Source organism: Myxine glutinosa, chromosome 8 (genome assembly GCF_964187855.1).
Source record: "Myxine glutinosa chromosome 8, kmMyxGlut1.1, whole genome shotgun sequence".
Lineage (NCBI taxonomy): Eukaryota > Metazoa > Chordata > Myxini > Myxiniformes > Myxinidae > Myxine > Myxine glutinosa.
In genome coordinates this window covers 59,666,469-59,690,174 of record NC_136268.1, presented here as the reverse complement: position 1 = coordinate 59,690,174, position 23,706 = coordinate 59,666,469, and the positions used below count along the sequence as shown (strand labels likewise).

Below are 23,706 nucleotides of genomic sequence, written 5' to 3'. Positions count from 1 at the left end.
TAGTTCGTTTCCCTATTTAGTGACTCAATGTGCAAATGCTGTTCAATTTTCAAGTCAATTCGATGAAAATTGAGGATTTTAGAAATTTGGTCTATGTTGAGCTTTTGGCCTATGTTGACCTTTTGGCCTATGTTGACCTTTTGGCCTATGGTGACCTCAAAAATACTTGGTGGGTGAATTCAGTGACCAGATATGCAAATGCTGTTCAATTTTCAAGTCAATCGAAAGAAAATTGAGGATTTTAGAAATTTGGCCTATGTTGACCTTTTGGCCTATGATGACCTCAAAAATACTTGGTGGTTGAATTCAGTGACCAGATATGCAAGTCCTCTTCAAATTTCAAGTCAATCGGATGAAAATTGAGGATTTTAGAAATTTGGCTTATGTTGACCTTTTGGCCTATGTTGACCTAAAAAATACTTGGTGGTTGAATTCAGTGACCAGATATGCAAATCCTCTTCACATTTCAAGTCAATTGGATGAAAATCGAGGATTTTAGAAATTAGGCAAAGTTGGTGACCTTTGCCAGTGACAAAGTTGACCTTAAATGTTGACCTTAATGTTGACCTTAAAAATACTTGGTGGTTGAATTCAGTGACCAGATATGCAAATCCTCTTCAAATTTCAAGTCAATCGGATGAAAATTGAGGATTTTAGAAGTTTGAAAAAAGTGGTTGACCTTTGGCCTATGCTGATCTCAAAAATAGTTGGTGTTGAATTCAGTTTGCCGACATGCATATCCTATTCGTAAAGATCGGTTTAAAATTGTGACCTGTAGGCAAGTATAAGTGAGCGGACAGACAAACAAACAAACACACACACAAACACACAAACCGGAGTGATCAACATACTTGCAAAAATATATATATATATTTTGCCAAGTAACAAACAGACAGACAGAACCACAAACGCAACCGACCAATATACTTGAAAAATCTTCGATTTTGCAAGTAATGAATGAAGCAATCAGAAGCATCTACTTGGATAAGTGTCACGTTGGGCATTTTTGCCTCAAGATAAACGGAGCGGCCCAAATGGCTGAATTCAAAAGCAGTTGGTGGGAAGTTGGTTTTTGTGCCAAAAACTCAACAGCTTTTCTATGCTGACACTGCAGACTGAACGAGGTGGCAACCTCACAACTCTAAACAATTTCATGAACGTCCAACAGGAAGAACTTCAAACAACTAGATGGTATTAAGAGAATACTTACGCCGTGCAGTCTTGAGAAGGACCTTGTGAATTAAACAAAGCCTAATGCCCAGAGATAAAGAAAACCAAACAAAAAAAAACCGGAATAATTTGTTTGCACAATGTAAGTTCTGAGGAGGTGGGCGTCATCCAAGTAAATATGCGCTATATCAAATGGTCATGTAACATGTGGTAAAGTTTCAATTTCCTCCATTGAACGGTTTTTGATGTATGTTCTTTAAAAAACGCAGACACATATGTACGTAATGAACCGATTGCTTAACCACACTTTTCTCTTTGCGTATGCAGAGTAGAAAAATCACTCAGAGTGACACGGAAAAACCAAACAAAGTAGAACGGCACTTGGTAGAGTGCATACCTCCACCAGGCTGAACAGATTACGTTTCGTATCTCACTGATAGGCTGGATCGGATTGTTCTCGTCACCTAACCAACTCAAATCCACCTAGTTTTTTCATAACTTGTCCACAAATTTTGAGATATCATGATATATATAGTTTTTAGCCCAATATCTCAATTTTAGAAAATATGTCTATTTTGACCTTTTGACCTCAAAAATAATTGGTGGTTGAAATAAGTGAGCCAATATGAAAATCCTCTTCAAATCTCAAGTCAGTCGGGTGAAAATTGAGGATTTTAGAAATTTGACCTATGATAACTTTTTGGCCGATGTTGACCTCAAAAATAATTGGTAGTTGAATTGAATCACCAAATGTGCAAATACTCTTCAAATTTCAAGTCAATCGGATGAAAATTGTCAATTTTAGAAATCCGGTCTATGTTGACCTCAAAAGGGTGACCGAATGTGTGTCCCAGTTGTAAGGCTATATCAAATCGTCATGTAACACGTGGTAAAGCTTCAATTTACTTTGCTGAACGGTTTTCGATGTACGCTCTTAAAATGCAGACATGTATGTACGGTACATAGGAGTCGATTGCTTAACCCCGTTTTTGCTTCACGAGCGCAGGGTAATAATAGGAACTTTTAGCACATTTGTCAGACAATACTCATCGTACAAACTCTTCCATGAGCCTCAGCTATGTATACCAAAAAAATTAGTTGAAAAAGTAATTGATACTTGAATAAGTCATTTCTAGTGAGTGAAACAGCAAAACGTCTTGTGGCTTGTGAATATATTGGAAAATAAGCAAAATCTCAAATTCGAGGTAATATGTAACAAGAGAAGAACATTAAAAAAAAAAATTCCAGTGTAAAATGCTTCATTCATTTCATTAAAAGGCAGTTGATGATAAAACATGGAGAAACGCTGATTAAAAGGTGCACATGGAAAATTCCAACCAAATCAAGCAGTGGATTATGCTGACCGTGAAGCAGAGGGAGAAGGTTTCCTCGACGTTATCACCGGCATAATCCAAAAGTTGCTGCAAACTCCTACATCAAAATAAGAGGGCAAAAATATATACTGTGTATTAAAAAAGTAAAATCAAATAAAACAAAAAAGAAAATAATGCCTTCAATCGGTGTAACTCTCCAGGTAGGCTTTCATTTTGGTTTTATCATGTACATCCGACTCCAAAAAGTGATGAACGACTCGCATTTTAATTAAAATCCCTATATTGCTGGATGTTGTCAGATAATTGTAAAATTAATATTTCAATAACCATTACATTTCAAGAGGTAATGTTTGACAGAACATCCCCGATAGGTCAAGGACACGCACCCCAATTACCCTGGAATGCACAATCTCAGTCCTACTTCTTAATGCTCAATGCATAGAGGATTAACGTGGGGGTAGGAGGTGGGGGGCTGGAGGGGAAAGATGCAAAGGAGAGAATGAGGGAGGAAAGGGATGAACAAAACTAAAGAGAAATCGTTTAATAGTTTGCAGGAAAGTAGAAGGCCAACATTATTGAAGCAGCCATACAAGAGAAATATTTAGAAGGTATTTGTAACTATGAGAGGGGGTGGAAAGTGTTCCAGTTGTAAAATTGAGACAATAAAATATTAGTTACATACAAGTGATCAGTCATAAGCAAAATAAAATTGAAAGCATTTGAGGAATAAAAGAAGCAATGTGGAGGAAGTGGTAGAGATCTCAATCAAGTTTTTGAGATGACCCAACTCACTTTGTCACATCAGACATCACCCAACACCCATGTCACATCACCCAACCCAACTCACCAATCACTTACAGTTAAACCCCACCCGAACCCCTCAAACACAAACCACCTGCAGCTGCACATGCCCATGTCCTGTCCCCATCACCACAACGTGCAGCTGCATTGATCCCCAACCCCCTTCCCTACTAGTATTACTATTGTCTTCCCCGTGTCCTTCTAAAGGGTTCCTGCTGTCGTAAAATAATAAATGTTACTGTTGGAATCGCCATGTGACGCTCCCAGTTCCATGTCTTCTTCCTCAATCCCTGAAAGAGGACCTTTAAAAATAGGTATCCTTATGATGAAACAGACACAAATTTTTGTTCCAAATAAATGAATTATTAGCGCTCCAACGGTACCATTTATATTATTCTCCAAGTAGGAGGACCCGGTGTTGCCCGGAAACGCAGTCGCTTCGTGATGGGAAAATTAAGAGGACGGGAGAGAGAGGAGGAGGAGCAGAGGGGAGGGGAAAGGAGGGGCAGGGAAGGGAGGAGGGGAGAGGATGGACTGAGGTGGAGGGGAGGGGGAAGGGAAGGCAGCAGGAGGGGAGGGGAATGGAACGCAGAGTGAGCGGAGGAGAATGGAAGGCACGTGAGTGGAAAATGGGAGGGGAGTGGAAGGCAGCGTGAGGGGAAGGTGAAGGGAAGGCAGCGTGAGGAGAGGTGAAGGGAATGTAGCGTGAGGGGAGGTGAAGGGAAGGCAGCCTGAGGGGAGGAGAATGGAAGGCGGCGTGAGCGGAGAATGGGGGGAAGCGAAGGCAGCACTAGGGGAGGGGAAGCAAAGGCAGCACGAGGGGAGAGGAAGTTAAGACACCGTGAGGGGGACCGGGGGTGAAGGGAAGGCAGAGTGAACGGAGGAGAATGGAAAGCAGCATGAGCTAAGAATGGGAGGGGAATGGATGAGGGAAGGGGAAGGCATGAGGGGAGGTGAAAGGAAGGTAGCACGAGGGGAGGGGATGCGAAGGCAGCGTGAGGGGAAGGGAAGCGAAGGCAGCGCGAGGGGAGGGGAGGGGAAGGCAGCGTGAGGGGAGGTGAAGGGAAGGTAGCTTGACGGGAGGTGAAGGGAAAGCAGCCCAAAGGGGAGGGGGAATGGAAGGCGGCAATGAGCGGAGAATGGGGGGGAAGTGAAGGCAGCACTTAGGGGAGGGGAAGCAAAGGCAGCACGAGGGGAGAGGAAGTTAAGACACCGTGAAGGGGGGCAGTGGGGGGTGAAGGGAAGGCAGAGTGAACGGAGGAGAATGGAAGGCAGCATGAGCTAAGAATGGGAGGGGAATGGATGAGGGAATGGGAAGGCAGCATGAGGGGTGAAGAGAAGGCAGCATGAGGGGAGGTGAAAGGAAGGTAGCATGAGGGGAGGGGATGCGAAGGCAGCATGAGGGGAGGTGAAGAGAAGGCAGCATGAGGGGAGGTGGAAGGAAGGTAGCACGAGGGTAGGGGATGCGAAGGCAGCGTGAGGGGAGGCGAAGGCAGCGTGAGGGGAGGCGAAGGCAGCGTGAGGGGAGGCGAGGCAGCGTGAGGGGAGGAGAAGGCAGCGCGAGGGGAGGAGAAGGCAGCGCGAGGGGAGGAGAAGGCAGCGCAAGGGGAGGGGAGGCAGCATGAGGGGAGGCGAAGGCAGCGCTAGGGGAGGGGAAGGCAGCACGAGGGGAGGGGAAGGCAGCACGAGGGGAGGGGAAGGCAGCACGAGGGGAGGGGAAGGCAGCGTGAGGGGAGGCGAAGGCAGCGTGTGGGGAGGCGAAGGCAGCATGAGGGGAGGCGAAGGCAGCGTGAGGGGAGGGGAAGGCAGCGTGAGGGGAGGGGAAGGCAGCCCGAGGGAGAGGAAGGCAGCACCATTGAATATGAGGGTTTGGCAAACTTAACAGTAGGTGCAAAAGAACAAAAAAAAAAAAAAAAAAAAGGGGATAGAATTAATTATAAAGTGTAACTGTCTCCGGGCGTCTCCAACCATCCCGTTCAAACAGGATAGCAAACTACCCGTCGTTTTCAAACAGCATGTACCATTTTAAAAGATTATAACATGGGTTTCCTTTAAGGGATATGACTCGACACAGCTCCCACCCCTTCCCCTCCTTCATCCTACCCCCACGCTGCCTCCGCCCGGACTCCCAATGCACCCCCTTCCCATGTAAACGAACAAACATCGAAGAATATCACTCAAAGTTGAGCAACAAAGCCATTACAAATATTTAAGCAAAACGACAAATAAAGCAAATGGAAAGAAAGGTAATAGAATAGTGAATCCGCAGTGTGTTCAATTACATTAAGCAGATTGTAGAGTGCTCGTCAATCAGCTTAAGCAGTCAACCAAGCACTCCACTGAAATGGTTGATAAGGAACGGCTGGCTTTGCGATGGAAAGCTTGGTGGCACCTCTGCCACCGAAGGTAGATGGAGGTTATGTTTTCACCTCTGTTTGTCTGTTTGTTTGTGAACAAGATATTTCAAAACGTTGTGGACAGATTCAGACGAAATTTGGCAGAGAGGTGGCGCATGTGACAAGGACGAAATCCATATTTTACGTCCATATTTTTTTCATTGGAGTGCTGAAATAGGGGTGCGTATTATATATATATATATGTCTAAAGATTTTTACACCGTGACAAAAGTCCAAGTTGGGGGTGTGCGTTATGCACAGGGGCACGCTATAGTAGAGGTTTTACGGTAGTTATAAGAATCGCTAATCTATATATATAAAACACAGTTTGTGTGTGGTGTGTGTGTGTGTGTGTGTGTGTGTGTGTGTGTGTGTGTGTGTGTGTGTGTAATGTTACCGATAGACTCCTAAACGGAGAGGCTCACGTACTTGATATTTGGCACAGACATGGCCATTGAGTCTGGGAAGAACATGGCCTACCTAAAAATATTTGACGAGATCCATATTTTTTATTCATATTTACCTCAGCGCATTTCAGCGAGGAACATTATACACGGAATCTCAGCCGGTGGCAGAGCAGCACGCTGATTCGCTCAGAGCGATCACGTGATGTCCCAACCTTGCCGCCATAATCTCACAGTTATGCGTTCGCACGTAATTCAGTTTTTTCACATTTCAGCGAGGAACATTGCCATTCACACCACATAGGTTTTTTTCACTTTCATCTGATATTTGTGATTTATTTCAAACAAACTGTATTTCCCATCTACACGGCCATGTATTCCTATTAACGTTATGTAAAGTACATAAATTGTGTGGATTACATCATTTGTGGATGTGATCAATTGCCAGTAACCATCTATATCCCTCCCCTCCCCTTCCCACCTCCCCCTCCCTTCCCCCCTCCCCCTCCCTTCCCCCCTCCCCTCCACTCCCCCACCCTTCCCCCCTCCCCCACCCTTCCCCCCTTCCCCCCCTCTCCTCCCCTCTCCTCCCCTCCCCCCTCTCCTCCCCTTCCCCCTCTCCTCCCCTCCCCTCCCTCCCCTCCCCCTCCCCCCCCTTCCCCCTTCCCCGCCCGGCAATGCCGGGTACTTCTGCTAGTGTCATATATTTTTCAGATTTCACTGCAGATTTCGATACTTATTTAATGTATGTAATCCGATTCTCAAATCTGATTCCAGATTTTGATTATATACTCTAATTAGTCCATGAGAGTAGATCGTGTTTCCAAGTCAGGTCATGGGCACACATATAAATTAGCACATATTACGAGTAATCTACTTGGATGAATACATCCTGAAAGGGTTGGCAGAGGGGTGAATTCATAATAACATAAAAGAGGGGTGAACGCATAATGGTTTCTTTTTCTTGTACAGGCATATTTAAAATAGTGTACTATTAAAAGAATATTGTTACCATATACGATAGCGATAATGATCAATAAACTGCAGTAAAAATAGAGAGATACCACGACTTAGGTTGCTTCCATTTATGTTGATTTGAAGAAGCGTCATCAATCAATCGGTACCCAGGCTTTGAATTACGTATCTTTACATCGAAGTTATGTTATTCAAGCCACGTGCTTGGCTTTTTTCCGTCGCCGACTTTCCTGAGCCACCTAGTCTCACGCAGAGACGTTGAAATCGTCAACGTTATAAAGCTTGCAGGCATGTACACAGCCACACATGGTTTGCCGTTTCAAGACGTGTCAGCATTGAATTGCGACAGATGTTTTGTCCAATGCCACATCACACTTCAATGATGAGACGGCAAACCGACCTGCCGTGTGCCTTCCTTCGCAACCTCCATTCTCAAAGGCAACATTCGAACAGCCTTTTCTGATCCGAAAAATGGAAATATTGTATTTGAAGCTCAAAATTATCATATTTTCAGTGAAATTATCATACATTGTCAAATCGTTGCATTAGATAACATTTTACTCACCAATTTTATTTAACCTCCGTCACGTTAACGACAAACCATGCATGGCTGTGCAAGGGCAAGCTTCATGGACAGAAGAACGTTCCTGCGATCTGTGCACCGGGCCTTTGTTGGGCTGTACCTGTACTTATAGTCCTGTATGTAATATTCCAGTTTGGAATGTAAATTTAGACCGATTAGACGGCACCGCAGTTGGACACTGTCGCCATGGTTGCTGTTCAAATAGAAATTCTTTATTATTGTCCATGTAAACAAGGAAAATTTTCTTCCACTAGCAATTAATTTCAATTCAAATTCAATTAACTTGGTGGCTCAGGAAAAGTCTATGCACGTGATTTGAATGATGCAACTTTGATTTAAAGTGTACTGTACTTTATTCTGAGTTTGCCCTGTGCAGACATACTGTACTTCCAAATCTTTGCATACAGTAGTGTGATTCGTATCATTAAATATCGCCATTGATCATTATGAGTTCTAAGCATGCTAGTGGTGAAAAGAGATAAGCCTGCGGCTAAGAAAGTGTGTAAAACTGTAAATTTGGAGGTGAAATTGGATGTTATACGCAGAATGACGAGTGGTGATCGTGCTGTCAGCACTTAGGTTCGTCTCCAACAACCGTATGCAAAATGCAGAACAAATTTGTGAAAGTGCTAATCGTGCGACGCCATTAACATCCTAGTTCATTACGAAGCAAAGGAGCTCTTGCATGGAAAAGATGCAACGTATGCTGGCCATGTGGATGTTGAGAATGATGCATCACAAACTTCATCCTACTTCCCATCCTCCACCATCTGATCATAACTCTCTATCTCTCTCTACCTATCCTCTGTCCCTGTCTCTCAGCACCACATCATAATTGAGTTTTGCTATACTGTACAGGGTGGCCACAATGTCCTGTCACCCTTTGTTAAAAAAAAAAGTGACATTGCCTTTGGGGCTTCATAAAATAGCTTGTTGCACAGCAGCTCTATTTGCACGATGTTGTTACACAAGCAGTGAGACTTCCATTTAATGGGATCACCCCACAAATGCTCCGGAAAATGTCCCACAGAATATGGTGCAAAAACGTATTCTCTGCAAATTATTATTATTATTTTTTTGGTATACTGAATCGAGGCTCGTGAAAGAGCTAACATTTACTTCACAAACAAATCAACCAGACAAACAAAATACAGACTTGGCATTTAATATGGAATATATATTTTTTCTTGACTTGGGTTTCCTTTCTGAACTCAGAATATCAATCTGGTGAGTTTCTTTTACGCTTCGGTGATTTCTTTGTTAAAAGAACCATGTCACTGATTGTCTGTCGCAGCAAGAAGTCAATAACAGGATTATATCACAGGTGGCGTGACAAAATGTACGGACAGGTACATTTGACGATTGGCTTCACAATCGGGTATATAAGGGTTGTTGCGTTCTGTATTAGTGGAAAACAACTGCTGCACGTCTACAAAAGTTATTGCAGCTTCCTCTGGAGATGGTCCGTCAACTTGACAATGCTGTTTGTCATGGAGTGGTGGCTTTACGAAATTCCGGCATGAAACAGTGTGCTGTTGCTCGGCAGTATGGCATCACTCAAGGTCAGGTGTCAAAGATCCCGAAACGCAATGCTCAGAGGGGTGTCCCTCTTCCAATATCGAGGCCAGGACGTCCCCGCAGAACCACAAGGAGGGATGATCGCCAGCTGCACTGGTTAGTACGCAATGGCCGTACCAAGTCAGCTAATCGGCTTAGGGCTGAGTGGCAGCAACTGACAAATGTGCCTGTATCCAGACGGCTAGTCAACCAACGACTGGTTCAAGCAGGCTATCGTGCCAGGCGTCCCCTGAGAAAGCCACGCCTGACAAGACAACACCGCCAGCGCCGATTGCAGTGGGCCAGGTGGGCCAGACAGCACCGTCAATGGCAGCCAGGACACTGGAATCACGTGATCTTCAGTGACGAGTCTTGATTTCTGGTCTATCGTCAAGATGGCCATGTCTGAATGCGCAGACAAGTGCATGAAGCCTACAACGAAGATTGTATAGTGCCAAGAGTCCAAGCTGGAGGTGGTGGGGTGACCGTTTGGGTTGCTTTTCATGCAGGGGGCAAAACTGACCTGGTTGTTCTGAATGGAAACCTGAACCAGTTCAAGTACAGGGTCATTCTGGAAGAAACATTGCTTCCATTTGCTCGTGTAGCCTTTTGAGGAAACTTTGTCTTCCAAGATGACAATGCATGGCCTCATCGTGCTCGCATGATCCAACACTTTCTTGCTGACCGTGGTGTAGAGCATATGGAGTGGCCTGCCATGTCCCCGGATATGAATCCGATAGAGAACTTGTGGGAAGAATTAACGCGTCAAATCGACAACTTGGACCAGCAGCCGACCTCTGTGCGTGAATTGCAGCAGGCTATTGTCACTGCATGGCAAGAAATTCCTGTCCAAACCCTGGCAAATCTCGTGAACAGCATGCCTCAACGTGTACGTGCTCTCCTGAATGCTCGTGGGGGTTACACGACGTACTGAACTGTAATTTTACTGTCCGTAATCCCAGTTGTAATTGAACTTTTGTTTTTGTTAAAAAAATTTTTCGCTAATGTGCAAAATAAAGAAATACTTCTGGAAAACGTACAGAAGTTTAACACAGTACTGTCCGTGAATTGAGTTCATTATCAGTTTACATCACTTTCAAGGATCAATTTATTTGCTTTGAAATGTCAAATGTAGTTTTTGTTTCTTTTAAAGGTCACTAACAAAATCTAGAATAATTTCAACATAATTCCAATGAACTTTTGGTTCTAAGTCAACTTGAAAAGTAAGTTCACCCCCACACAAAAAATATTCCATATTAAATGCCAAGTCTGTATATAAAAAGAGGGAGCGGAAGACAAGATGGGGAGAGAAGGGGAAGCACACAAACACAACATTTGAGAGCAGGGAGATGTGTGGAAGGGAGAGGGCTTGGGGGGAGGAGGCGTGGGAAGGGGGGGCGGGGAGGGAGAAGTATAAAACACAAGGACACCAAGGACATCATGAACATCATGACAATGATGGTGCACAAACGGATCCAACGAACAGTTAAGGCTTGTGTCATATGCTGTAAAATGTGTACTAAAGTAAAAGAGTACTGCAAATATACTCTATGTGGTATAACTTGTAGAACCCTTCACTCTTGTCAGCTAATATGGTAAAAGGCAACCTGTTAAAAGGCAACCTGTTGCACAATTTTTACAAGGGGCGACAAGACATTATGGCCACGCTGTACTTTCATAAAACTATTTCATTTCATTATTTTACTATCAAAATATGTGTTAGAATGAGTGTTTAAATTATCACTGTTTAAGCCAAAGAGGTAAGATAGGTGAAAATTACCAACCTCCCCACCCCCCATCCAACACAGTGACTTATTTGATTACTGTAATTCTCATGGGAAGATTTATTCCATTTAAGTCACACTTTTCAAGAACGCATCCAAGATGTATATCGAGGTATCCCTGTACCTGCAGTGAGCATAATTGACCTCGGGTGCAGTTGTTGACAATATTACCTTCCTACATCAGGCATCAGCTCCTTAAGGTCATCCAAAGTGGCAGGAACCTTGAGCAATTTCTTGTAGAGCGCCAGTGGGAAATTGAGATCAACAATGATTGCATTGTAGATTGCCAGTCCACACAGGACACCAATGAGGTTGAAAAGGCTGTTCTCCTCAAATGTCTGGATTAATAAAAAGAGGCACATTAATCACAAAACATTCTACTAATACAAAAAACATAGGTGTATTCGTGTAGATTAAACCAAACTAATGCTTTCTGGATTTGCTCAGAATCTAGACCCACAATGTACCAATGATTTGTGAGATATGTTGAAGGAGTTAATGATTCCTAGGAAAGATGAATATAATCATTATATTGTTCACCTTTGGAGAAAACCAGATGAGCCGCGATTCTTCATAATACTTGAAGAGACCATACTTTGGATGAAGTAGGTCTTTCATGATCAGGAGGAAGAATTCTTTCTTGACACCCCCTGCATCCACTGCTTCTTCCCCAAGGAATATCACCTGGCAAGATGTTGCATGTGAATGTATTTGCACAGACAGCCATCATAAAATGTGTAAACAATGAAGTACACAATATTATGACTGTAAAACTCATCCACTCCCCAAAACCACATGAGGAAAATTTATACAAATTAAATATATACATAGGAATAAAACTTGACTTTTGAAAATATGCAAGGACCATCAGATGTGGACAATGTTCCTACTTTGAGTGGCTTCTTGAAGTCAGGTTGTCTATGCTGTTTGCTTAGTATCTCCAGTGTGTCTCCAACAATGTTCTCTCGCCGGACGATAAACAATAGGCAAGGGTTTTCTTGATCAACAGGCATAAAGATGTTGCAGACGTTTCTGCGGTTTGCTTCGTCCATTGCCATCTGCATGAACAGGAACATCGATCTGGGTGGAAAGTGTTGGCTTCAAAGATAGAGAGCATTCCAAAACACTACGGGAGAGCAGAGAGTGCTTGGAGTAGTTCTCAATTCATACTGCACTCCAAACAAGCTTCATTTTATCAAAACATAGGGGCATTACCCCTGCGCATTCACTTGATAGAACAAAGCAGTATAGTACACCAACAAAAGGTATTTTAAACAGTATCATGATATTTTAAGCCAATTCAATGGTTTCAAGGAGACAGGGCAGCAGGTAGAATCGTACCAATGTAACCATAAGACTTTAAACAAACAAAAAAAACTATTTTGGAGGGCAAACCCCCCCCCCCCCCCCACCCCTTCCAATAGACGCCCTTCGACCCCGATTTTTCCAATGCTGTGAAAAAACTTTGGGACATCACTTCGGTACATGTTTCATCAAAATTGCGTGTGGAGTTTCGGAGAAGAGAACAAACCCCGCACACCCTCTGAAACACTGATCTTTTTTTGGTGCATCACTGGTGATGAAGGTTGTGGTCAGGTTCCATTGAAATCGAGTGTGTAGTTTTGGAGAAGAGAGCAAATACCAACTTTGGAGGGGCAATCCCCTGTAAACCTCCTTCGACTTCGATTTTTTTTAAATTCCGTGAACAAACTTTGGCACTTCACGAGTGATGAAGGTTGTGGTCAGGTTTCATTGAAATTGTGTGTAATTTCTGAGAAGAAAGCAAATATCTATTTGGGGGGTCGGGGGGGGGGGCAATCCCCTTCCCTCTAGAGTCCCTTTATACAGAGAGTAACGACAACTGAGAATACGCCGCCATTTTGGGGCCAATTGTGCGGAACCACTGAACCGGCACATGCACAGTGCACTATGAGCTATGAGCTATGCGTGTATAATGCAATGCACCACTGCACAAACACGGGGCGGGTTAGGGAGTACGGTGAATGTTTTTATTTATTTATTTTATTGTATCGAGATGTCGGTCTATGAGTATTAGCTCCATTATGTTCCAGATTGCCTATAATGGGATATTAGTTTGTCTGAAAAAATGAGCGGTTGATGAGAAGTGAGAAAATGGGTGATTTCTGAATCCTCATTATCGCGATGTTGGCAATAATAATTTGGGTTACTCACGATGCCCGGAGAGAATTTGAACATACTATGTGACAAGGTAGTCTTGTAACCTAAAATAATCTTTAACCTCTTCGATTAAGGGGATAGGAAAAGCGGGGTGGGGGGCATTAAAACACACGTGTGTTTTGTCTGAAAGAAATGAATTTAATGTAAACATTATCAAACTGTAACAAATTTAATGCGTTTTCAGAGCCAATAAACTCAAACATACACACAAACATCAACACATTAAAACACACATGCACACACACGGGATAAACACACACACACACGGGATAAACACACACACACGGGATAAACACACACACACACACACACACACACACACACACACACACACACACACACACACACACACACACACACACACACTCTCGGTCAATGCACACATACTGTAAATTAACCTTTTCAGCTTTCTTTTCATCAGTTAACTACATTCAGCAACAGATCCAGGTACAATCAGAATAAATGAAACGTAGTACAGCTGTCAAAATTGCAATATGTGATGAATTTTTTTTTTCGCATTTATCTCTACCATTTTGAAGAACGATACAAATTAGAGGTCTTGTGAGGGTTGAGACCCCAATATGAATAGCAACTTCCTGCTTTTTATCTTTACAATCATTAAAACTTTCATTGCATTATGTGGAATTTTTTGAGAACTTTTGTGTTCCCCTGAAAAAAAAAATGGCAAGACCAAATACACGGTAAGTGGATATGCTACATGGGCAAGCTATTTCTTAAGATGCATGCACGAATACACAATAATGCCAAACAGACTTCTTCTTTTTGTCCAGCCCTGTTGAATTTACAACATAACCATTCATAACCATTCTCTAGAAATGATTCCTAATACGAGCTATTATCAAACTGTTGGCATATTGTGAACTGAACGTTCTTTTTCTAAATAGAAATATAGAAAATACAGTACAATGTACTGTCAAGCAAAGTATCCAATGTTTCCAAACAAAAAAATTAACGGTTTTCACTATGATACAATGACAGCTTTTGACTACTTGTTGCGGGAATTACTTGTAATCTCTATAAGGTGAAAGTTAAATAATTCACTTTACTTTCTGAACGGGGCTGAACAGTAACTTGACCTACCTCGCAAAGCTTTGAAGACGAAGCCGCACGGCTCACTTTATTCTCCCATATTTTACGTCTATTGGGATCTGAAGGGAATCTGTACATCTTGAAACCCTTGTCATGTCTATTTGTGCATCCAAATGCACAACAACCCGGCATTTTCAGTGAACTAAGGCTTCCGTAGGTAGTCGAATCGATTGTACTTGCATAACACGTGAACGCGAGAAGTTAAGCGAATGCGAATTTGGCTCCAAAATGGCTCCCTGAGTCACGTGACCGTATTTTTCCGGATCGTCATGTCGTTACTCTCTGTATAAAGGGACTCTACTTCCCTCTCCCCCCTTCCCTGTAGACCTCCTTAGATCCCAATTTTTTTTTAATGCATGAGCAAACATTGGTATATCAAGGGTGGTAAATGGAACGTTGTGGTCAGGTTTCATTTGAATAGTACTAGAATAGAAGCCACGTCGCTTCGCTGACGAAAATACCAATCTTTGCTGCGATGGCTCATCTATGGGGGAAGAAAAAAAAAGGATCACTGGGAGATCCTGCTCTCCGTGTAGGGATAACCAACGTCACGTGTTGGCATTTGCAGATTTGACACGAGTGTCCATGTACACGTAAAAAATATATATATATAATTTTTTTTAGCTCACAAACATTCCCGGGAGTTGCCCAAATCCACCGTAGTTGGATTTATTGAAATCCGTTAATCCGTTCTCAAGTTATAACACGACAAACAAACAAACAGACAGACAGACAGACAGACAGACACGGCTCTTTTTATAATATAGATGTGTAATTTCTGAGAAGGCAAATACCTATTTTGGGGGGAAACCTAGCCTTGGGGCCCGATTTTTTTTTAATGCTGTAAACAAACTTTGGTACATCAGGGGTGAATGAAGGTTTGGGTCAAGCTTCATCGGAGTTATGTGTGTAGTTTCAGAGAATAAATCAAATACCTATTTTGGGTGTTCAAACCTGGACCTACCTTGTCCCTGTTCGCCCTTCGACCTCGATTTTGTTTAAATGCCATGAACAAACCTGAGTTGCAACATACCAAGTATCATTTTAGCCAAGGTTGGTCAAAATCCCGTCTGGGATTGTGACCAAACTTGGCTAAAATCTCTCGTTATCATCTCTCAAAACAACATTCTTCCCCTACTGGTATGTGCTCTACCGAGTGCCTGTCATGATTAATCAGTTATCTCTTATTGAATGTTAGCATGTGTTAACCCCAATTAAGCACACCAACCAGGTTTCTCTCATTTTTATTCACATTCACTCCCCATGCCCCTATCCCAACAATTTATTAAACCTGTTGCTTTAAAATAAATTTGCTATGCATTTTGAGACACTATATCTTCCTCCAGCGTAATCAAACTCCCCTTAGAACAGTGCATGTGCCAAAACCGCTGCATGGCTAAATTCATTAATCCTCACCGCAAGCCAATCACTTGTTCATCTCTGGCCATCTCGCGTTGCCTGTTACAATATATAAATCTTTGAAGAAACATACCTGCATTTGGACGATGGCATCAGTCTGCAGCAGCTTCGTTTTGATTTGTGCATCAAAAACAAATGGGTAACTGCAGAGTGTTACAGGAGCATCCTAAACACACACACACAAACATGCGCGCGCTAATAGACCACACTAATAGACCCTCTTTGTTTTGTTGTGATAACCATTTGATGATAGCATGACAAAGACAAAACAGTGGAGGTTATAAAGAAAAGATTAAGCATGTATGAATGCATGTCATCATTTGAACAGCCAGTCAAGGTTCAAATTAAGGGAAAGGGTGGCAGTGGTACCTTATAAAACTGCAGGAAGCATTATCCATCATTGCTTCAATTATAATCTTACTATAATTCACCAAATGTCCGTCTTTCTGTCTGTTTCGAAGGTACCGTAAAAACTGCTGAACCGATCGCAAAGATATTTTGGGTGGGTAATCCTGGGATCTCCAGTACAATAGGCTATTTAGTTTTCCCAATTTCAGCTTTGGTCTCCAGCATTCTCAGGTTTGGACTCCCGCATAACATTCGCGTTCGCATAACGTTCATTGTGACGATTTTCTCATTGTGACGATGTTGTGACGATGTATGTTTTCACGGTAGTGTTTGACGTGACGGTGTGAACGTAATTTCGTAATGTTTTTCGTTTCGTAGTCCTTTAATGAATGTTAAATATTTAATGAACGTTTAATGTTTAATGAATGTTTAATGCCCTTTGATGTCCGGGGCCGCACGTGCGCTACACTGGACGGGCCAGCGTGTACCTTGCCCTTCACCGTCAGGCTCGGGTAAACCGCTGAGCCCCATCCGTGATGGGGACTGGGGCTTGAGACAGTGTCCCACGAACGAGGAATTCCCAGTAAGCGCGAGTCATCAGCTCGCGTTGATTAAGTCCCTGCCCTTGGTACACACCGCCCGTCGCTACTACCGATCGGACGGTTTGATGAGATCCTCGGATCAGCCCCTGCACGGGCCGTTCTCGGCTCGTGCCGGTGCACCGAAAAGATGAGCGAAATTGACTGTCTAGACTTAGAGGAAGTAAAAGTCGTAACAAGGTTTCCGTCGGTGAACCTGCGGAAGGATCATTATCGGGACAACATGAGAGCGAGCGAGACGCGAGACGTACGTGGTACGTGATCGTCCATGTACTGTTTAGCCATGTACTGTTTAGACTTTGATGATTTGCGTGTGATATGATTCAACGGATGTTTATATGAATCGTTTAAAATAAAAAAGCCTTCAATTTCTGATATTTTACTTTTTCATTCGGGCTTCCCAATTGAAGCCCCACCCGTAGGGCAGGTACTGTTGCTAGTAATTGAAATTATATGTTTTTCAATAGACAGAAGTTGGATATCCTGTCCATATACATTGGCTTGCAAACAAGTAGAGGCAGATATCAGATGTGACATTGGAAGATGTGGAGTATTCGGCTTAAAATATCTTTTCGGAGACTCATTATAAAAGTCATGTCATTATTTTACAGGACAGGCATCCCAACGAATCAGTTTCTATGACGAGGGTCACAATCCTGGACAGGTTGTCAATCTACAACAGGAAATCAGAGCAGGAATTTGGACAGGGTGCCGGCGATAGCTCACCTAAGGACATCGTGGGACCTTTAACGTCCACCAACTAATGCCGGCAGATGGGACGCCCAGTTTCATGTCTATCTGAGGGATAGCGCACACACTGATGAATCGCCCTGCCTGCGAAGCACCAGAACGACAGTTTATAGCTAGGTCGGGATTCAAACCCAGGCTAGACAGCTCAGAGACAAGTGTGCATAGCTCCAGGATATCCCACCATGAGAAACTGCAAATTGTAAATGGAGATTTATATTTTATGTCAATGCTTTATTCCATATATCTTTAGCATTATTGGTCCATTTTGGATGGAAAGCTACTTTTGAGATGACACACAATATATCTTATTATAATAGAGCAAATGTATATGGTTATGTATGTTCGTTTATATACGACCAAATCGTCTTTTTCTTCAAATAAAATTAACACCCAAAACACAGTCCGTGAACCCTTAATTACGTTGAGACCCCTCAGACGTTTGACGATCCTTTAAGTCCCACAAGACCCTTAAGAGCCCCAAGACCCCTGAAGACCCAAAATACCCTAAGACCCAAAAGACACTGAAGACCCAAAAAACCCCGAAGACCCAAAATACGCTGAAGACCCAAAACACCCCAAAGACCCAAAATACCCTTAAAGGCCCGGAGGATCCAAAAGACCCCGAATACCCAAATGGCCCCGAACACCCAAAAGACCCCTAACACCCAAAAGACCACGAAGACCCAAAAGACCACGAAGACCCAAAAGACCACGAAGACCCAAAAGACCACGAAGACCCAAAAGCCCCTGAAGACCCAAAAGCCCCTGAAGACCCAAAAGCCCCTGAAGACTCAAAAGCCCCTGAAGACCCCAAACGCCCAAAATACCCTTAAATGCCCAGAGGATCCAAATGGCCCCGAAGACCCAAAACACCGCGAAGACCCAAAACACCCCATACACCCAAAACACCCCGAAGACCCAAAACACCCCAAAGCCCCAAAACACCCCGAATACCCAAAACACCCCGAAGACCCAAAACACCCCGAAGACCCAAAACACCCCGAAGACCCAAAACACCCCGAAGACCCAAAACACCCCGAAGACCCAAAACACCCCGAAGACCCAAAACACCCCGAAGACCCAAAACACCCCGAAGACCCAAAACACCCCGAAGACCCAAAACACCCCGAAGACCCAAAACACCCCGAAGACCCAAAACACCCCGAAGACCCAAAACACCCCGAAGACCCAAAACACCCCGTAGACCCAAAACACCCCGTAGACCCAAAACACCCCGTAGACCCAAAACACCCCGAAGATCCAAAACACCCCGAAGACCCAAAACACCCCGAAGACCCAAAACAACCCGAAGACCCAAAACAACCCGAAGACCCAAAACAACACGAAGACCCAAAACAACACGAAGACCCAAAACACCCCGAAGACCCAAAACACCTCAAATACCCAAAACACCTCAAAGACCCAAAACACCCCGAAGACCCAAAACACACCGAACACCCTTTAGACCCTTAAATACCCCGAATAACCAAAATACCCCAAAGACCCTTAAAGACCCAGAGGAACCAAAAGACCCTGAAGACACCGAAGCCCCAAAATACCACGAAGACCCAAAACACCCCAAATACCCTTAAATGCCCGGAGGATCCAAAAGACCCTGAAGACCCAAATAGCCCTGAAGACCCAAAACATGAAGACCAAAAGACCCTGAAGACCCAAAAGACACCAAAATGGTCAAAGATGCCTATCCCTCTGAAATGATGTATGGTGAGGCGTGCTAGTTATTACAAAAAGTTTGTTGAAAGTTAAGGCCTTACCGTTAATACAAGTGAGTTGGCATCTTGCTGCAAAAATTGCAGGTGTCCAGGAGGGTGTATGCATGGGAGTGAAAAGAAATGCAACAACAAATCATTAAGTCTATTGGCAAATCAAGTGCTACAACAAGCAAAAGTCAATAAAAGCAACCACAAAAACTAGAACGACACTCTTCGACTTCACAACATCGACCGATATGCCTCCACCCACATAATTACATCATTATAATACTTGTACCAAGTTTGATTTAAATCCATTCAGCTGTTCTCAAGTTATCACATTTTTATCTGACATGACCTCTGACCTTTGACATCTTGACCCCAAAATGTAATCATTTCATGTTTACATCATTATACATACCTGTACCAAGTTTGAATTTAAATCCCTTTGCTGTTCACAAGTTATCACATTTTTACCTGACATGACCTCTGCCCTTTGACCCCAAAATCTAATCAGTTAATCTTTACGTCATTATACACATCTGTACCAAGTTTGAATTAGATCCCTTTAGCTGTTCTCAAGTTATAAACCGATTACAGACTTTGAACTCAAAGTCTAATCAGTAAACCTTTACATTATACATACCTGTACCAAGTTTGAATTAGATCACTTCAGCCGTTCTCAGGTTATAGACCGATTAAGGACCTTGACCTTTGACCTTTGCCCCCAAAATCTTATCAGCTAATCTTTACATCATTATACATACATGTACCAAGTTTTTAATTAGATAAGTTTTTATCTAATAAGATCACTTCACTTTCACTTTATCTCATACTTTATCACTATCTAATAAAAATAAGTTTTTAATTAGATCACTTCAGCCATTCAAGTTAAAGACATATTACAGTCTTCAACCTTTGACCTCTTGACCCCAAAATCTAATCACTTCATCTTTACACCAGTCTACATAACTGAACTAAATTTGGTCAGATTCACATCATTGGATCACAAGTTATCGCGGTTCATAGCAATGACAAGTACAGTGCATTCAGAAAGTATTCAGACCCCTTCACTTTTTTCACATTTTGTTATGCTGCAGCCTTATGCTGAAATCGTTTAAATTCATTTTTTCCCTCATCAATGTACACTCAATACCCCATAATGACAAAGAGAAAACAGGATTTTAGAAAGTTTTGCAAATTTATTAAAAAGAAAAAACTGAAATATCACATTGACATAAGTATTCATACCCTTTGCTATGACACTTGAAATTTAGCTCGGGTGCCTCCAATTTCTCTTGATCATCTTTGAGATGTTTCTACACCTTGATTGGAGTCCACCTGTGGTAAATTCATTGGAATGGATATGATTTGGAAAGGCACAAACCTGTCTGTATAAGGTCTCACCACTGACAATGCATATCAGAGCAAAAACCAAGCCATGAGGTCGAAGGAACTGCCTGCAGAGGTCAGAGGCAGGATTGTGTCGAGGCACATATCTGGGAAAGCCCACAAAAAAAAAATTCTGCTGCATTGAAGGTTCCCAAGAGCACAGTGGCGTCCATAATTCTTAAATGGTAGAAGTTTGGAACAACCAGGACTCTTCCTAGAGCTGGCCGCCCGGCCAAACTGAGCAATCGGGGGAGAAGGGCTTTGGTAAGAGAGGTGACCAAGAACCCGATGGTCACTCTGGCTGAGCTCCAGAGATCCTGTGTGGAGATGGGAGAAACTTCCAGAAGGATAACCATCACTGCAACACTCCACCGATCTGGGCTTTATGGCAGAGTGGCCAGACGGAAGCCTCTCCTCAGTGAAAGACACATGAAAGCCCACAGAATCTTGTTTCTCACAGTCTGAGAGTCCTTTCGGTGCTTTTTTGCAAACTCCAAGCGGGCTTTCATGTTGGTGCAATCGCCCCCGCAACCAGTTGAAGGCTGTGTCCTGCTACCCTATCAATTTGATCCCAGCCTCCAACACTTTGGTCGAACATACCTGGATCAATAATGGTGCCACTGTGTAGTGTCCACCATTTCTCTTCACAAAATTCACCCTTAAATTTGCATCTAACCCTCAGATTACACATGCCAAATATTTTTCCTCAACTTTCTAATCTCACCAAAGAAGGATGCTTTTCCATACACATGCCAGCTGAGCATGGCCCATATGCTCGGCACGTTACACATTCCCGATTCAACACTCCCATGGCTCTCTTCCCAAGCCGAGAGTCCACAAATCATAGTGGAACATCTGGGGAAGATCACTCTCGCCTCATCATGTTGCACAGATGCCCCAACGGTTGTCCAACCCTGTCCATGCGGTTCGACCCGCATCCATAGACCAGCACAGCATGGCAGGTCAACACATGCTGGCTGTCCCAGAGTCTCAGGGAGAGGGTGTCAGGCCGCATGCCCGGGTGGTCACCACATCAGGCCCAAGTTGGCCATCCGCGATGCCACCACCAAGGCGCGACCCATAACACCTCCCCTGGTGGTCCTCAATAAATGCCATCCCAGGCCTGTGAGAAACCACCTTGGACCCCCTGGAGGTCTTAACCCTCCACCAGGGCCCGGGGACCCTGCCGGCCCAAGCCACACGCTCGGGCTGCGCCCCGATGGACAAGGGACGCCACACTCCACCAGACCCCCCGTGGGGCCCAGGCCGTACCACGGCACCCATGGCTGGACTCGACGTCCAAATCTCGCCAGCCCAGCCCCCCCCCGCATTGGCTGGCATCACAAAATTTTGAAAGGGGCAACTTTTCCCCGAGGCCATCCCCAATGACCTCTCCAGGTCCAAATTCCACAGCCCGAGGACCAATTCCCACCAAGGCTGTTCCAAATCCAATTCCCATTTGATTTGAAATTTTCTTTTAAAATTTTTAGCCTAGTGTTTCCAATAACCACAGCTGCAGGTAACAACCCCTCCCTCAGGTTGTTCTGCCCCTCCCTGCAGCTGCTCCAAATACCCTACGGGGACCAAAACGTCGGAGGCTCGATCTCCCGACTCTCCCAGATCCAAATCCAGCTCGGAGCCAACACACTCCCCCTGCTGGGTATTCAATTTCGGAGCCTCTTGTACCCAATCATTGTGCACGGTGAGGTACCCTCGGTCACTTCAACCTCCTCCTTGGACCGACTCACCTCATCCCCCAAACTCCTTTGGGCCTGGTCAAACTCTACCTCCATGGGACTGTCCCAGGTCCCCAACCGCTGGGTCACATCATGTACATCATCATCCCAAATTATTTCTGGCCCCATCAGGCCTTCCCCAAGAAATACTCGGTCCGGTTCCATTACTCGGACCTCCCCTATTGTTACCCCCTCTTGCTTTGAACCACCGCCCTGGCACAGCAAGGATTCAAATTTCTCCCCCTGTTGGTGTGTTACGGCATCCACCCGGCCCCGACAACCCTCCAGGCCACCATGTGGGAAACATTCCCCAATAAAATTTAATTCTCCCATATTTACATTTTTACACTCCAAATTTCCTACCCATGTCAATTCAATTGCCATTCCCAGCTCCTGTGCCCCATGTGAATCATTCTTTTGTTCACATGGGGTTCCCGTTTCTTTAATCTGGGCTATCCTGCGTTCAATACTGGCATCCCATTTGTCGTTAAATCTCTTCCTTTCTCCCCTCCATTCATTCCTTTGGGAATCCATTTTTTAAATTCAATCCCCCCATTTCTCCTTTCAACCCATCAATTTTATTTTCCAATCACTCACTCTGAGCATCCATTTTTTCATTCATTCGCTCATTCTGAGCATCCATTTTTTCATGTAGTCGCTCATTGATGCCATCATTCATTCCTTTCATTCGCTCCTCCATTCCCTCCATCTTCCTAAAGAATTGATCCCAAACCTGGTCGGGTATCGCGGCCGTCCCTACGGCGGGGGAAGCTCCATTACTATGCTCCACCCCATTATTCGGCCCACTTCCAATCCCGACGGCATTTCCTTCACGCTCGTCCAGTTCAGCGTCCGCCATTTTGCCGTTGGCTGAAGCACTTCCCGCTCGCGTATTTTACTTCAGAACAACAACATGCATTTTAAGGCAATTTTCCCTGCTAGAGCAGGGGTTAGCCTTGCTGTCTCCATGACGATCTTCTCCATTTTGCCCTATTTTCTGCATCTCTCCTTGTTACCCCCCTTGTCCACATTTCTTCTTCCACCATCTTTAGCCAAGTCTTTCTCGGTCTTCCCCGTCCTCTACTTCCTTCTGCATTCATTTCCATCACTCTTCTCAACCAGTCACTTTCATCCTTCCTCAACACATGACCAAACCATCTCAACCTGTTCCTCTTCACAGCATCAATCACAGGCTCTATTCCCATCATCTTTCGCAATTCATCATTTGTCTTCCTCTCTCTCATCGATACTCTGCACATCCACCGAACCATTCGCATTTCCACCCTTTGCAGCCTTCATTGCTGCTCTACATTCATGACCCATTTACCCATGCATCACCCACCCATGATTCATTTTACTTCAGAACAATCAATAATTTAAATTTTCGAACCGCGATTTCGCGTTTTGCACACTCCAATCGACTATTATAATTTTTAT

The 23,706-nt window shown here is 43.8% G+C and overlaps 2 protein-coding genes across 4 annotated transcripts in view; both read right to left on the bottom strand.

The window, feature by feature from the left end:
• Positions 1–23,706, bottom strand: part of LOC144893281 (uncharacterized) — a 1,021,022-nt gene that overhangs the window by 682,137 nt on the left and 315,179 nt on the right. The gene's annotated exons all lie outside the window — the stretch shown is intronic.
• Positions 1–23,706, bottom strand: part of HERC4 (HECT and RLD domain containing E3 ubiquitin protein ligase 4) — a 237,876-nt gene that overhangs the window by 13,629 nt on the left and 200,541 nt on the right. For 2 of the 3 annotated variants that reach the window (XM_078783317.1, XM_078783316.1), the window contains exons 16-21: positions 19,205–19,231; positions 15,806–15,898; positions 11,895–12,062; positions 11,545–11,688; positions 11,176–11,342; positions 2,535–2,601 (exon numbers count right to left, since the gene is read on the bottom strand). In XM_078783317.1, coding sequence (XP_078639443.1) covers positions 2,535–2,601; positions 11,176–11,342; positions 11,545–11,688; positions 11,895–12,062; positions 15,806–15,898; positions 19,205–19,231 — 666 coding nt within the window. The remainder of the gene's footprint in view (positions 1–2,534; positions 2,602–11,175; positions 11,343–11,544; positions 11,689–11,894; positions 12,063–15,805; positions 15,899–19,204; positions 19,232–23,706) is intronic. The other variant, XM_078783318.1, reaches the window with a different exon arrangement.